The 12462-nt window shown below is 51.4% G+C and overlaps 1 protein-coding gene across 2 annotated transcripts in view; it reads left to right on the plus strand.

Moving 5' to 3' along the window:
- Positions 1–12462, plus strand: part of LOC139535563 (protein SHQ1 homolog) — a 61198-nt gene that overhangs the window by 40563 nt on the left and 8173 nt on the right. For both annotated transcript variants that reach the window (XM_071335081.1, XM_071335082.1), the window contains one exon: positions 8453–8573. In XM_071335081.1, the coding sequence (XP_071191182.1) occupies positions 8453–8573 (121 nt within the window). The remainder of the gene's footprint in view (positions 1–8452; positions 8574–12462) is intronic.

Genomic DNA, 12462 nt, shown 5'->3' on the forward strand with positions numbered 1-12462 from the left:
GAGTTTGGAAGCAGGGAGGGCTTTGTGTCTGCAGTGAGTTTGGAAGCAGGGAGGGCTTAGTGTCTGCAGTGAGTTTGGAACAGTGAGTTTGGAACCAGGGAGGGCTTTGTGTCTGCAGTGAGTTTGGAAGCAGGAAAGGGCTTAGTGTCTGCAGTGAGTTTGGAAGCAGGGAGGGCTTAGTGTCTGCAGTGAGTTTGGAAGCAGGGAGGGCTTTGTGTCTGCAGTGAGTTTGGAAGCAGGGAGGGCTTTGTGTCTGCAGTGAGTTTGGAATCAGGGAGGGCTTTGTGTCTGCAGTGAGTTTGGAAGCAGGGAGGGCTTTGTGTCTGCAGTGAGTTTGGAACAGTGAGTTTGGAACCAGGGAGGGCTTAGTGTCTGCAGTGAGTTTGGAAGCAGGGAGGGTTTTGTGTCTGCAGTGAGTTTGGAAGCAGGGAGGGCTTAGTGTCTGCAGTGAGTTTGGAAGCAGGGAGGGCTTTGTGTCTGCAGTGAGTTTGGAAGCAGGGAGGGCTTTGTGTCTGCAGTGAGTTTGGAAGCAGGGAGGGCTTTGTGTCTGCAGTGAGTTTGGAAGCAGGGAGGGCTTTGTGTCTGCAGTGAGTTTGGAAGCAGGGAGGGCTTTGTGTCTGCAGTGAGTTTGGAAGCAGGGAGGGCTTAGTGTCTGCAGTGAGTTTGGAAGCAGGGAGGGCTTTGTGTCTGCAGTGAGTTTGGAAGCAGGGAGGGCTTTGTGTCTGCAGTGAGTTTGGAAGCAGGGAGGGCTTTGTGTCTGCAGTGAGTTTGGAAGCAGGGAGGGCTTTGTGTCTGCAGTGAGTTTGGAAGCAGGGAGGGCTTTGTGTCTGCAGTGAGTTTGGAAGCAGGGAGGGCTTTGTGTCTGCAGTGAGTTTGGAAGCAGGGAGGGCTTTGTGTCTGCAGTGAGTTTGGAACAGTGAGTTTGGAACCAGGGAGGGCTTAGTGTCTGCAGTGAGTTTGGAAGCAGGGAGGGCTTAGTGTCTGCAGTGAGTTTGGAACAGTGAGTTTGGAACCAGGGAGGGCTTTGTGTCTGCAGTGAGTTTGGAAGCAGGGAGGGCTTTGTGTCTGCAGTGAGTTTGGAAGCAGGGAGGGCTTAGTGTCTGCAGTGAGTTTGGAACAGTGAGTTTGGAACCAGGGAGGGCTTTGTGTCTGCAGTGAGTTTGGAAGCAGGGAGGGCTTTGTGTCTGCAGTGAGTTTGGAAGCAGGGAGGGCTTAGTGTCTGCAGTGAGTTTGGAACAGTTAGTTTGGAGCCAGGGAGGGCTTAGTGTCTGCAGTGAGTTTGGAAGCAGGGAGGGCTTTGTGTCTGCAGTGAGTTTGGAAGCAGGGAGTGCTTTGTGTCTGCAGTGAGTTTGGAACAGTGAGTTTGGAAGCAGGGAGGGCTTAGTGTCTGCAGTGAGTTTGGAAGCAGGGAGGGCTTAGTGTCTGCAGTGAGTTTGGAAGCAGGGAGGGCTTTGTGTCTGCAGTGAGTTTGGAAGCAGGGAGGGCTTAGTGTCTGCAGTGAGTTTGGAAGCAGGGAGGGCTTTGTGTCTGCAGTGAGTTTGGAACCAGGGAGGGCTTAGTGTCTGCAGTGAGTTTGGAAGCAGGGAGGGCTTTGTGTCTGCAGTGAGTTTGGAAGCAGGGAGGGCTTTGTGTCTGCAGTGAGTTTGGAAGCAGGGAGGGCTTTGTGTCTGCAGTGAGTTTGGAACCAGGGAGGGCTTAGTGTCTGCAGTGAGTTTGGAAGCAGGGAGGGCTTTGTGTCTGCAGTGAGTTTGGAAGCAGGGAGGGCTTTGTGTCTGCAGTGAGTTTGGAAGCAGGGAGGGCTTTGTGTCTGCAGTGAGTTTGGAAGCAGGGAGGGCTTAGTGTCTGCAGTGAGTTTGGAAGCAGGGAGGGCTTTGTGTCTGCAGTGAGTTTGGAACCAGGGAGGGCTTAGTGTCTGCAGTGAGTTTGGAAGCAGGGAGGGCTTTGTGTCTGCAGTGAGTTTGGAAGCAGTGAGGGCTTTGTGTCTGCAGTGAGTTTGGAAGCAGGGAGGGCTTAGTGTCTGCAGTGAGTTTGGAAGCAGGGAGGGCTTAGTGTCTGCAGTGAGTTTGGAACAGTGAGTTTGGAACCAGGGAGGGCTTTGTGTCTGCAGTGAGTTTGGAAGCAGGGAGGGCTTTGTGTCTGCAGTGAGTTTGGAAGCAGGGAGGGCTTAGTGTCTGCAGTGAGTTTGGAACAGTGAGTTTGGAACCAGGGAGGGCTTTGTGTCTGCAGTGAGTTTGGAAGCAGGGAGGGCTTTGTGTCTGCAGTGAGTTTGGAAGCAGGGAGGGCTTAGTGTCTGCAGTGAGTTTGGAGCCAGGGAGGGCTTAGTGTCTGCAGTGAGTTTGGAAGCAGGGAGGGCTTTGTGTCTGCAGTGAGTTTGGAAGCAGGGAGTGCTTTGTGTCTGCAGTGAGTTTGGAACAGTGAGTTTGGAAGCAGGGAGGGCTTAGTGTCTGCAGTGAGTTTGGAAGCAGGGAGGGCTTAGTGTCTGCAGTGAGTTTGGAAGCAGGGAGGGCTTTGTGTCTGCCGTGAGTTTGGAAGCAGGGAGGGCTTTGTGTCTGCAGTGAGTTTGGAAGCAGGGAGGGCTTTGTGTCTGCAGTGAGTTTGGAACCAGGGAGGGCTTAGTGTCTGCAGTGAGTTTGGAACAGTGAGTTTGGAAGCAGGGAGGGCTTTGTGTCTGCAGTGAGTTTGGAAGCAGGGAGGGCTTTGTGTCTGCAGTGAGTTTGGAAGCAGGGAGGGCTTAGTGTCTGCAGTGAGTTTGGAAGCAGGGAGGGCTTTGTGTCTGCAGTGAGTTTGGAACCAGGGAGGGCTTAGTGTCTGCAGTGAGTTTGGAAGCAGGGAGGGCTTTGTGTCTGCAGTGAGTTTGGAAGCAGGGAGGGCTTTGTGTCTGCAGTGAGTTTGGAAGCAGGGAGGGCTTTGTGTCTGCAGTGAGTTTGGAACCAGGGAGGGCTTTGTGTCTGCAGTGAGTTTGGAAGCAGGGAGGGCTTTGTGTCTGCAGTGAGTTTGGAAGCAGGGAGGGCTTTGTGTCTGCAGTGAGTTTGGAAGCAGGGAGGGCTTTGTGTCTGCAGTGAGTTTGGAAGCAGGGAGGGCTTAGTGTCTGCAGTGAGTTTGGAAGCAGGGAGGGCTTTGTGTCTGCAGTGAGTTTGGAACCAGGGAGGGCTTAGTGTCTGCAGTGAGTTTGGAAGCAGGGAGGGCTTTGTGTCTGCAGTGAGTTTGGAAGCAGTGAGGGCTTTGTGTCTGCAGTGAGTTTGGAAGCAGGGAGGGCTTAGTGTCTGCAGTGAGTTTGGAAGCAGGGAAGGGCTTAGTGTCTGCAGTGAGTTTGGAACAGTGAGTTTGGAACCAGGGAGGGCTTAGTGTCTGCAGTGAGTTTGGAAGCAGGGAGGGCTTTGTGTCTGCAGTGAGTTTGGAAGCAGGGAGGGCTTTGTGTCTGCAGTGAGTTTGGAATCAGGGAGGGCTTTGTGTCTGCAGTGAGTTTGGAAGCAGGGAGGGCTTTGTGTCTGCAGTGAGTTTGGAACAGTGAGTTTGGAACCAGGGAGGGCTTAGTGTCTGCAGTGAGTTTGGAAGCAGGGAGGGCTTTGTGTCTGCAGTGAGTTTGGAAGCAGGGAGGGCTTAGTGTCTGCAGTGAGTTTGGAAGCAGGGAGGGCTTTGTGTCTGCAGTGAGTTTGGAAGCAGGGAGGGCTTTGTGTCTGCAGTGAGTTTGGAAGCAGGGAGGGCTTTGTGTCTGCAGTGAGTTTGGAAGCAGGGAGGGCTTTGTGTCTGCAGTGAGTTTGGAAGCAGGGAGGGCTTTGTGTCTGCAGTGAGTTTGGAAGCAGGGAGGGCTTAGTGTCTGCAGTGAGTTTGGAAGCAGGGAGGGCTTTGTGTCTGCAGTGAGTTTGGAAGCAGGGAGGGCTTTGTGTCTGCAGTGAGTTTGGAAGCAGGGAGGGCTTTGTGTCTGCAGTGAGTTTGGAAGCAGGGAGGGCTTTGTGTCTGCAGTGAGTTTGGAAGCAGGGAGGGCTTAGTGTCTGCAGTGAGTTTGGAAGCAGGGAGGGCTTTGTGTCTGCAGTGAGTTTGGAAGCAGGGAGGGCTTTGTGTCTGCAGTGAGTTTGGAACAGTGAGTTTGGAACCAGGGAGGGCTTAGTGTCTGCAGTGAGTTTGGAAGCAGGGAGGGCTTAGTGTCTGCAGTGAGTTTGGAACAGTGAGTTTGGAACCAGGGAGGGCTTTGTGTCTGCAGTGAGTTTGGAAGCAGGGAGGGCTTTGTGTCTGCAGTGAGTTTGGAAGCAGGGAGGGCTTAGTGTCTGCAGTGAGTTTGGAACAGTGAGTTTGGAACCAGGGAGGGCTTTGTGTCTGCAGTGAGTTTGGAAGCAGGGAGGGCTTTGTGTCTGCAGTGAGTTTGGAAGCAGGGAGGGCTTAGTGTCTGCAGTGAGTTTGGAACAGTTAGTTTGGAGCCAGGGAGGGCTTAGTGTCTGCAGTGAGTTTGGAAGCAGGGAGGGCTTTGTGTCTGCAGTGAGTTTGGAAGCAGGGAGTGCTTTGTGTCTGCAGTGAGTTTGGAACAGTGAGTTTGGAAGCAGGGAGGGCTTAGTGTCTGCAGTGAGTTTGGAAGCAGGGAGGGCTTAGTGTCTGCAGTGAGTTTGGAAGCAGGGAGGGCTTTGTGTCTGCAGTGAGTTTGGAAGCAGGGAGGGCTTAGTGTCTGCAGTGAGTTTGGAAGCAGGGAGGGCTTTGTGTCTGCAGTGAGTTTGGAACCAGGGAGGGCTTAGTGTCTGCAGTGAGTTTGGAAGCAGGGAGGGCTTTGTGTCTGCAGTGAGTTTGGAAGCAGGGAGGGCTTTGTGTCTGCAGTGAGTTTGGAAGCAGGGAGGGCTTTGTGTCTGCAGTGAGTTTGGAACCAGGGAGGGCTTAGTGTCTGCAGTGAGTTTGGAAGCAGGGAGGGCTTCGTGTCTGCAGTGAGTTTGGAAGCAGGGAGGGCTTTGTGTCTGCAGTGAGTTTGGAAGCAGGGAGGGCTTTGTGTCTGCAGTGAGTTTGGAAGCAGGGAGGGCTTAGTGTCTGCAGTGAGTTTGGAAGCAGGGAGGGCTTTGTGTCTGCAGTGAGTTTGGAACCAGGGAGGGCTTAATGTCTGCAGTGAGTTTGGAAGCAGGGAGGGCTTTGTGTCTGCAGTGAGTTTGGAAGCAGTGAGGGCTTTGTGTCTGCAGTGAGTTTGGAAGCAGGGAGGGCTTAGTGTCTGCAGTGAGTTTGGAAGCAGGGAGGACTTAGTGTCTGCAGTGAGTTTGGAACAGTGAGTTTGGAACCAGGGAGGGCTTAGTGTCTGCAGTGAGTTTGGAAGCAGGGAGGGCTTTGTGTCTGCAGTGAGTTTGGAAGCAGGGAGGGCTTAGTGTCTGCAGTGAGTTTGGAAGCAGGGAGGGCTTTGTGTCTGCAGTGAGTTTGGAAGCAGGGAGGGCTTAGTGTCTGCAGTGAGTTTGGAAGCAGGGAGGGCTTTGTCTGCAGTGAGTTTGGAAGCAGGGAGGGCTTTGTGTCTGCAGTGAGTTTGGAAGCAGGGAGGGCTTCGTGTCTGCAGTGAGTTTGGAAGCAGGGAGGGCTTTGTCTGCAGTGAGTTTGGAAGCAGGGAGGGCTTTGTGTGCAGTGAGTTTGGAAGCAGGGAGGGCTTTGTGTCTGCAGTGAGTTTGAAAGCAGGGAGGGCTTTGTGTCTGCAGTGAGTTTGGAACAGTGAGTTTGGAAGCAGGGAGGGCTTTGTGTCTGCAGTGAGTTTGGAAGCAGGGAGGGCTTAGTGTCTGCAGTGAGTTTGGAAGCAGGGAGGGCTTAGTGTCTGCAGTGAGTTTGGAAGCAGGGAGGGCTTTGTGTCTGCAGTGAGTTTGGAAGCAGGGAGGGCTTTGTGTCTGCAGTGAGTTTGGAAGCAGGGAGGGCTTTGTGTCTGCAGTGAGTTTGGAAGCAGGGAGGGCTTAGTGTCTGCAGTGAGTTTGGAAGCAGGGAGGGCTTTGTGTCTGCAGTGAGTTTGGAACCAGGGAGGGCTTTGTGTCTGCAGTGAGTTTGGAACCAGGGAGGGCTTAGTGTCTGCAGTGAGTTTGGAAGCAGGGAGGGCTTTGTGTCTGCAGTGAGTTTGGAAGCAGGGAGGGCTTTGTGTCTGCAGTGAGTTTGGAAGCAGGGAGGGCTTTGTGTCTGCAGTGAGTTTGGAAGCAGGGAGGGCTTAGTGTCTGCAGTGAGTTTGGAACAGTGAGTTTGGAACCAGGGAGGGCTTTGTGTCTGCAGTGAGTTTGGAAGCAGGAAAGGGCTTAGTGTCTGCAGTGAGTTTGGAAGCAGGGAGGGCTTAGTGTCTGCAGTGAGTTTGGAAGCAGGGAGGGCTTTGTGTGCAGTGAGTTTGGAAGCAGGGAGGGCTTTGTGTCTGCAGTGAGTTTGGAAGCAGGGAGGGCTTTGTGTCTGCAGTGAGTTTGGAACAGTGAGTTTGGAAGCAGGGAGGGCTTAGTGTCTGCAGTGAGTTTGGAAGCAGGGAGGGCTTTGTGTCTGCAGTGAGTTTGGAAGCAGGGAGGGCTTAGTGTCTGCAGTGAGTTTGGAAGCAGGGAGGGCTTAGTGTCTGCAGTGAGTTTGGAAGCAGGGAGGGCTTTGTGTCTGCAGTGAGTTTGGAAGCAGGGAGGGCTTTGTGTCTGCAGTGAGTTTGGAAGCAGGGAGGGCTTTGTGTCTGCAGTGAGTTTGGAAGCAGGGAGGGCTTTGTGTCTGCAGTGAGTTTGGAAGCAGGGAGGGCTTTGTGTCTGCAGTGAGTTTGGAACCAGGGAGGGCTTTGTGTCTGCAGTGAGTTTGGAAGCAGGGAGGGCTTAGTGTCTGCAGTGAGTTTGGAAGCAGGGAGGGCTTTGTGTCTGCAGTGAGTTTGGAAGCAGGGAGGGCTTTGTGTCTGCAGTGAGTTTGGAAGCAGGGAGGGCTTTGTGTCTGCAGTGAGTTTGGAAGCAGGGAGGGCTTAGTGTCTGCAGTGAGTTTGGAACAGTGAGTTTGGAACCAGGGAGGGCTTTGTGTCTGCAGTGAGTTTGGAAGCAGGAAAGGGCTTAGTGTCTGCAGGGAGGGCTTTGTGTCTGCAGTGAGTTTGGATGCAGGGAGGGCTTAGTGTCTGCAGTGAGTTTGGAAGCAGGGAGGGCTTTGTGTCTGCAGTGAGTTTGGAAGCAGGGAGGGCTTAGTGTCTGCAGTGAGTTTGGAAGCAGGGAGGGCTTAGTGTCTGCAGTGAGTTTGGAACCAGGGAGGGCTTAGTGTCTGCAGTGAGTTTGGAAGCAGGGAGGGCTTAGTGTCTGCAGTGAGTTTGGAAGCAGGGAGGGCTTTGTGTCTGCAGTGAGTTTGTAGCAGGGAGGGCTTAGTGTCTGCAGTGCGTTTGGAAGCAGGGAGGGCTTTGTGTCTGCAGTGAGTTTGGAAGCAGGGAGGGCTTAGTGTCTGCAGTGAGTTTGGAACAGTGAGTTTGGAACCAGGGAGGGCTTTGTGTCTGCAGTGAGTTTGGAAGCAGGAAAGGGCTTAGTGTCTGCAGGGAGGGCTTTGTGTCTGCAGTGAGTTTGGATGCAGGGAGGGCTTAGTGTCTGCAGTGAGTTTGGAAGCAGGGAGGGCTTTGTGTCTGCAGTGAGTTTGGAAGCAGGGAGGGCTTAGTGTCTGCAGTGAGTTTGGAAGCAGGGAGGGCTTAGTGTCTGCAGTGAGTTTGGAAGCAGGGAGGGCTTAGTGTCTGCAGTGAGTTTGGAACCAGGGAGGGCTTAGTGTCTGCAGTGAGTTTGGAAGCAGGGAGGGCTTTGTGTCTGCAGTGAGTTTGTAGCAGGGAGGGCTTAGTGTCTGCAGTGCGTTTGGAAGCAGGGAGAGGTGAGGGTCCTGGTCCTCTGTGATCGCTCATGCTCTAAATGAGAACCAAATGTTTGTGCAAGGTTTTCCTCGGAGTGAGTGTGCTGTTTGTTTTGAATGGACTGGAATGTCTGTCTGCTGCCAGCCAATCCTGAAGTTGCATACCGGACAAGAGGATTGTCTGTAGACCTCCGTGCTCTGCAATGGGCCAGCTCTGTCCCATAAAGGGGCTATTTATATGCCTGGGGTTTGTGACAGCAAATGTTATGGATCAAACGTGGTTCCCTCCAGGTGTGTCCCATTTTGTAATGGTAATCTTTGGCTTTCCCTTTGAGGAAAAGCAGGCCCAATTTTCTTTCATAAACCAGTATGAAATGAACCCTTTGCATTATCTTGGCCCACTTGAGTTGAAATTCTGGACTATATAAACTAGATAAAGGAGGCCTGAAAGTTGATTAATTGCTCTCTCTGTCATGAGTGTAAATGACTTTCAGTGGTCTGCAATAGGATAGTCTTGCAATGCTCACATGATCTCCCATAGCCTGTTCACCCTATAATTTGAAGGAAGGCTGTATGGAACAATGAGATTTTTGGAACCTCAGTCCCTGCTAGCAACACTGCTATATTTACCATTCTTCACATTGCCATAGAATAACAACATTTTTCAATTTCTACTCCTTTTGTTTTTCCTGTCCAGGGAAAGCCTGCGTCCTGAAGTGCTTGTTGGATATTCACAAAGTCTTCCGGGAGAATGAACCGGCCTACATATTGAACGACCTCTACATCACAGACTACTGCGTCTGGATCCAGAGGGTCAAGTAAGTTCACTACCCCCCCATCCTCTCTCTCCCTCTGCAGGGACCTTCAGCCCTAGAGCATAATTACCTCCCAGGTCCAGGGGCCAAGCAAAGTGGCTTTCATGCTGCTTCAGTGCGCTGCACTGGAGGAGAGGATTAGACGAGTCATTTGTCACAGCACGGCCACTTGACTGACAGAGACGCTGTGAGACGTATCCATTCTCCCATGTCAAAGGTGCCGTTGGAGAGTGTATGGACTGTACTGTCTCCCTCAGTGCTGCAGTGGAGTCTCAGTGACTGAGACTGAAGCCTCTGTGACAGTACACACAGATGAGAAGAAGCAGATGCACTGTGCAGTACAAGATGTGTGTCAACTCGTGAGAGATCTGTGTAGTTTCTTCCCTAATTGATATAGCATGCATGGCTCTTTCCTCACCTGTGTACGTATTTTACAATTACTTACACGTTGAAAATGTAAGCCTGCAAGTGCATTATTCGTAATGAGCTCTGTTTTATTCTTGGCAGGGTTTCAGCCGAGTGGTGTGCTAGTCTGGAAAAAGCCCGATTTTGAAAAATGTGCGCCAGTGATGATGTAGGCCCAGTGCCCAGATGCAGACATGATAAAAGCTCTGCCGGGTGTTTGATGGAGCTTTTCTCTCTGGAAAAGAAAACGCCTCGATGGCCAATTAATAATAGATGTATAAAAATCAATGGTGGAGATCGGAGCTACAGTCCCGGTTGGTCTGTCTGTTTCGCTGCAGCAGACGAAGAGAACAGAGAGTCTTGGTCTTGAGTGCTCTCTCAGCTCAGCGTACGCTTTGAGCAGAAGCAGCAGCACTGTCAAGCCACTGGAAAACTCAATCAGTCTCATTTCAGTCAGTCAAGGAGATGAAACGGCAGAAGGGCATCTGCGGTTGAGTGCTTTCCAATCCGCCTCCCTCTTCCCTTCCACCGCTGTACATTGGAGCCAAATGTCAGCTTGACCTATCAACAAGCTGGCTTCCACTGGCTGCAACCCCGTATCGATCATTAAATGGATTAGACCTTGTGCTCGCCGCCTTTACCTATGATTGAATTGTTACATTTCCCTTTTCTGTTTACGTTTTTCAGTCGATAAACAAAGCAAAGCTTTTTTTTTTTTTGCCCTGAGACCTGGCTCATATCAGCTATGGTGTCAGCAGAGGCAGAGAGATGGAGAGAGAGAGACGGAGAGGCTGTCCAGCATCCAGGAAGAGTTACTAACCCTCTCCTGTTGAAGATGCTGCCTCAGGGCACCTGGCTGGGAAAACCTCTAGAGCCCAGGCTTTCCATTTCATTGTTTTGCTGTGAATCAATTCCCAGATAGACACTTCATACCGATCCTATATTGTTGTGCTGCACAGACTACATTTCTTTCCCTTCTGAATGTGGAATAAAACCGAGCAGTCCACTTGCCATTCAAAGCAGCAGAGAGGAGAGCTGTCTTTCTATGAGCTAGCAGGTATTTACATAAGTCATTTAGCACATGATTTTAACCAGAGCAATAAGTCATTTAGCACACGCTTTTATCCAGAGCGACTTACATCAGTGCATTCACGGTGAGACAACAACATATCCCAATCGTAGCAAGTATGCCGTGGGATTTATTTATGATGCTATTTACAGAGATGGGGTTCAGATGTTTTTTGAAGATGGGCAGGGACTCCTCTGTCTTGACATTAGAGGGAAGCTTGTTCCACAATTGGGGTGCCAGGACAAAGAAGAGTTTTGACTGGGCTGAGCGGGAACTGCCCTCCTGTAGGGGTGTCAGGGCCAAGAGACCAGAGGTGGCAGAACGGGGGGCTTGGGTTGGGGTGTAGGGTTTGATCGTAGTCTGAATGTAGGGATGGGCAGTTCCCTTCGCTGCTCCGTAGGCAAGCACCAGGGTTTTGAAGATGATGTGAGCTTAGACTGGAAGCCAGGGGAGTGTGCGGAGGACCAGGGTGACATGGGAGAGCTTTGGAAGATTGAACACCAGGCGTGCTGCGTCGTTCTGGATAAGTTGAAGGGGTTTGCTGCCACAAGCGGGGAGCCCAGCCAACAGAGTTGCAGTAGTCTAGATCGGAGATGACAAGGGTGGCAGGCAGCACTCAGCAGCAGCCAGCTGTGGTTTGCATAGACAGTGCGCTTATCACTTGTGGTTTGTTGTGGCAGACGTTTGTGTGTGTTTGATGACAGATTGTATAAGCATTGCTCTCCTCCCTGCTAGATATCCCCCATTTGTCATTCCTGCTAAGTGACTGCCGTTTCTCCCTGTGAGTCCTGTGGTAAGATAAGATGTCATCTATATCCTGTATCTTGTCAGTCCTCCCCACAGTCGACTCCCAGACACGATCAGCTGCTCATGATGGACACTGCGATTTAATGAATGCGTTGCTCGGTGGGTTGATTTATACTGTCTGGCTCTCTCTGGGCTGTCCCACATGTGTTCATGCTCTTAAAGTCCCTCTGACTGCTGAGACCAGAGTCAAATTTACAGCATCGTAAAGACTTCACAGTGACTTAGACTCCAGCGAACCCCTCTCCCTCCACAGACTCCCGCACACAGACAAACAAGTGGACAGTCCACTCTCCGGTCAACAGGAGGAGTATGAGGTTGGAGAAAAATCCTTCTGACACCATTTTGTATTTGTCCTGATAAAAGGTGTTATTATTAACGCGCTTACAACCGTTTCCACATTACCCAGGGAATTTGTGTAATTTGCAGATATCTTTGTATCATCAGATGCATTGCCACTATCAAATAAAAAAACCTCTACCATTCGTTTCAATGGGTGGTTTTGATGATCCTCCGATGCCGAACCCCTGCAGTGTTGCTTGACTGAAATGAAAACCCACTCCTCGTTTTCTTTCTCAGTCTTTCCTCTTCTTTCATCAAAAGGCTTGGAAGGAGTCCAATGTAGATTGACTGTGACCAGTCCAACAAATCCCATCAGATCTGTGTTACTGTATCTCAGTGAAATCAGCAGGCCTCTAACTTCCCCTTCCTCTTTCAGCGCTCACACATTCCTCCCCCTCTACCCGTTGTCTGCTGCGCAATCAATTAATTGGGTCGATTAAATTCCAGAGCAAAAAACCATGGCAACCTGTGAGTGTCGAGCTCAAGGGTTTGCTAGTCTTGGAGGAGGAAACAAGGATCTTTTTCTCTCTCGCTCACACCCATCCATTCAGCCTCTACACACATTGTGTGCATGACAATGCCCAGAGGAGAGCTCTCTTCTCCACAGTCTCAGGAGGCCCTCCGGGGACACGGGCTCCCCACAGGGACAACCTACTGCTGCTGTAACCAGGCTGACCCCCCCCCCCCCCCCCCCCCCGGCAAGGTCAGTGGTCAGTTAAGTGAGTCGGTTAAGCCCCGTGGGGGCTTGCTGGTGGTTTTAATGCTCCAGGGACTGGCAACTCGGTGTCCAGTGCGTGTGCAGGAATAGCAAGTTGATCGTTGTACAGTCTTTTTCTTTTTTATTCTTTGAAAAGGTGGAATGCAGGTGAAAAAGCTTCGGATACATTTTCTCTGGTTTTAATCCTTTTAATGTACCTGCTAGTGTATTCTACCCACACTCATCTGTCTGGAGCCGGTCCTGTCCTGGGTCCTGTGATGTAGTAGATGGTTTATACTGAGTATTCTAAACATTAGGAACACCTTCCTAATATTGCATTTTTTTGCCTTCACAGCAGCCTCAACTCATTGGGGAATGGACTCTTCAAGGTGTCAACAGCGTTCCACATTGATGCTGGCCCATGTTGACTCTAATGCTTTCCACAGTTGGCAGATTGTCCTTTGGGTGGTAGACCATTCTTGATACACACAGGAAACTGTTGAGCATGACAAACCCAGCAGCGTTGCAGTTCTCGACCCAAACTGGTGCGCCTGGCACTGTACCCCGCTCAAAGG

Source organism: Salvelinus alpinus, chromosome 12 (assembly GCF_045679555.1).
Source record: "Salvelinus alpinus chromosome 12, SLU_Salpinus.1, whole genome shotgun sequence".
Lineage (NCBI taxonomy): Eukaryota > Metazoa > Chordata > Actinopteri > Salmoniformes > Salmonidae > Salvelinus > Salvelinus alpinus.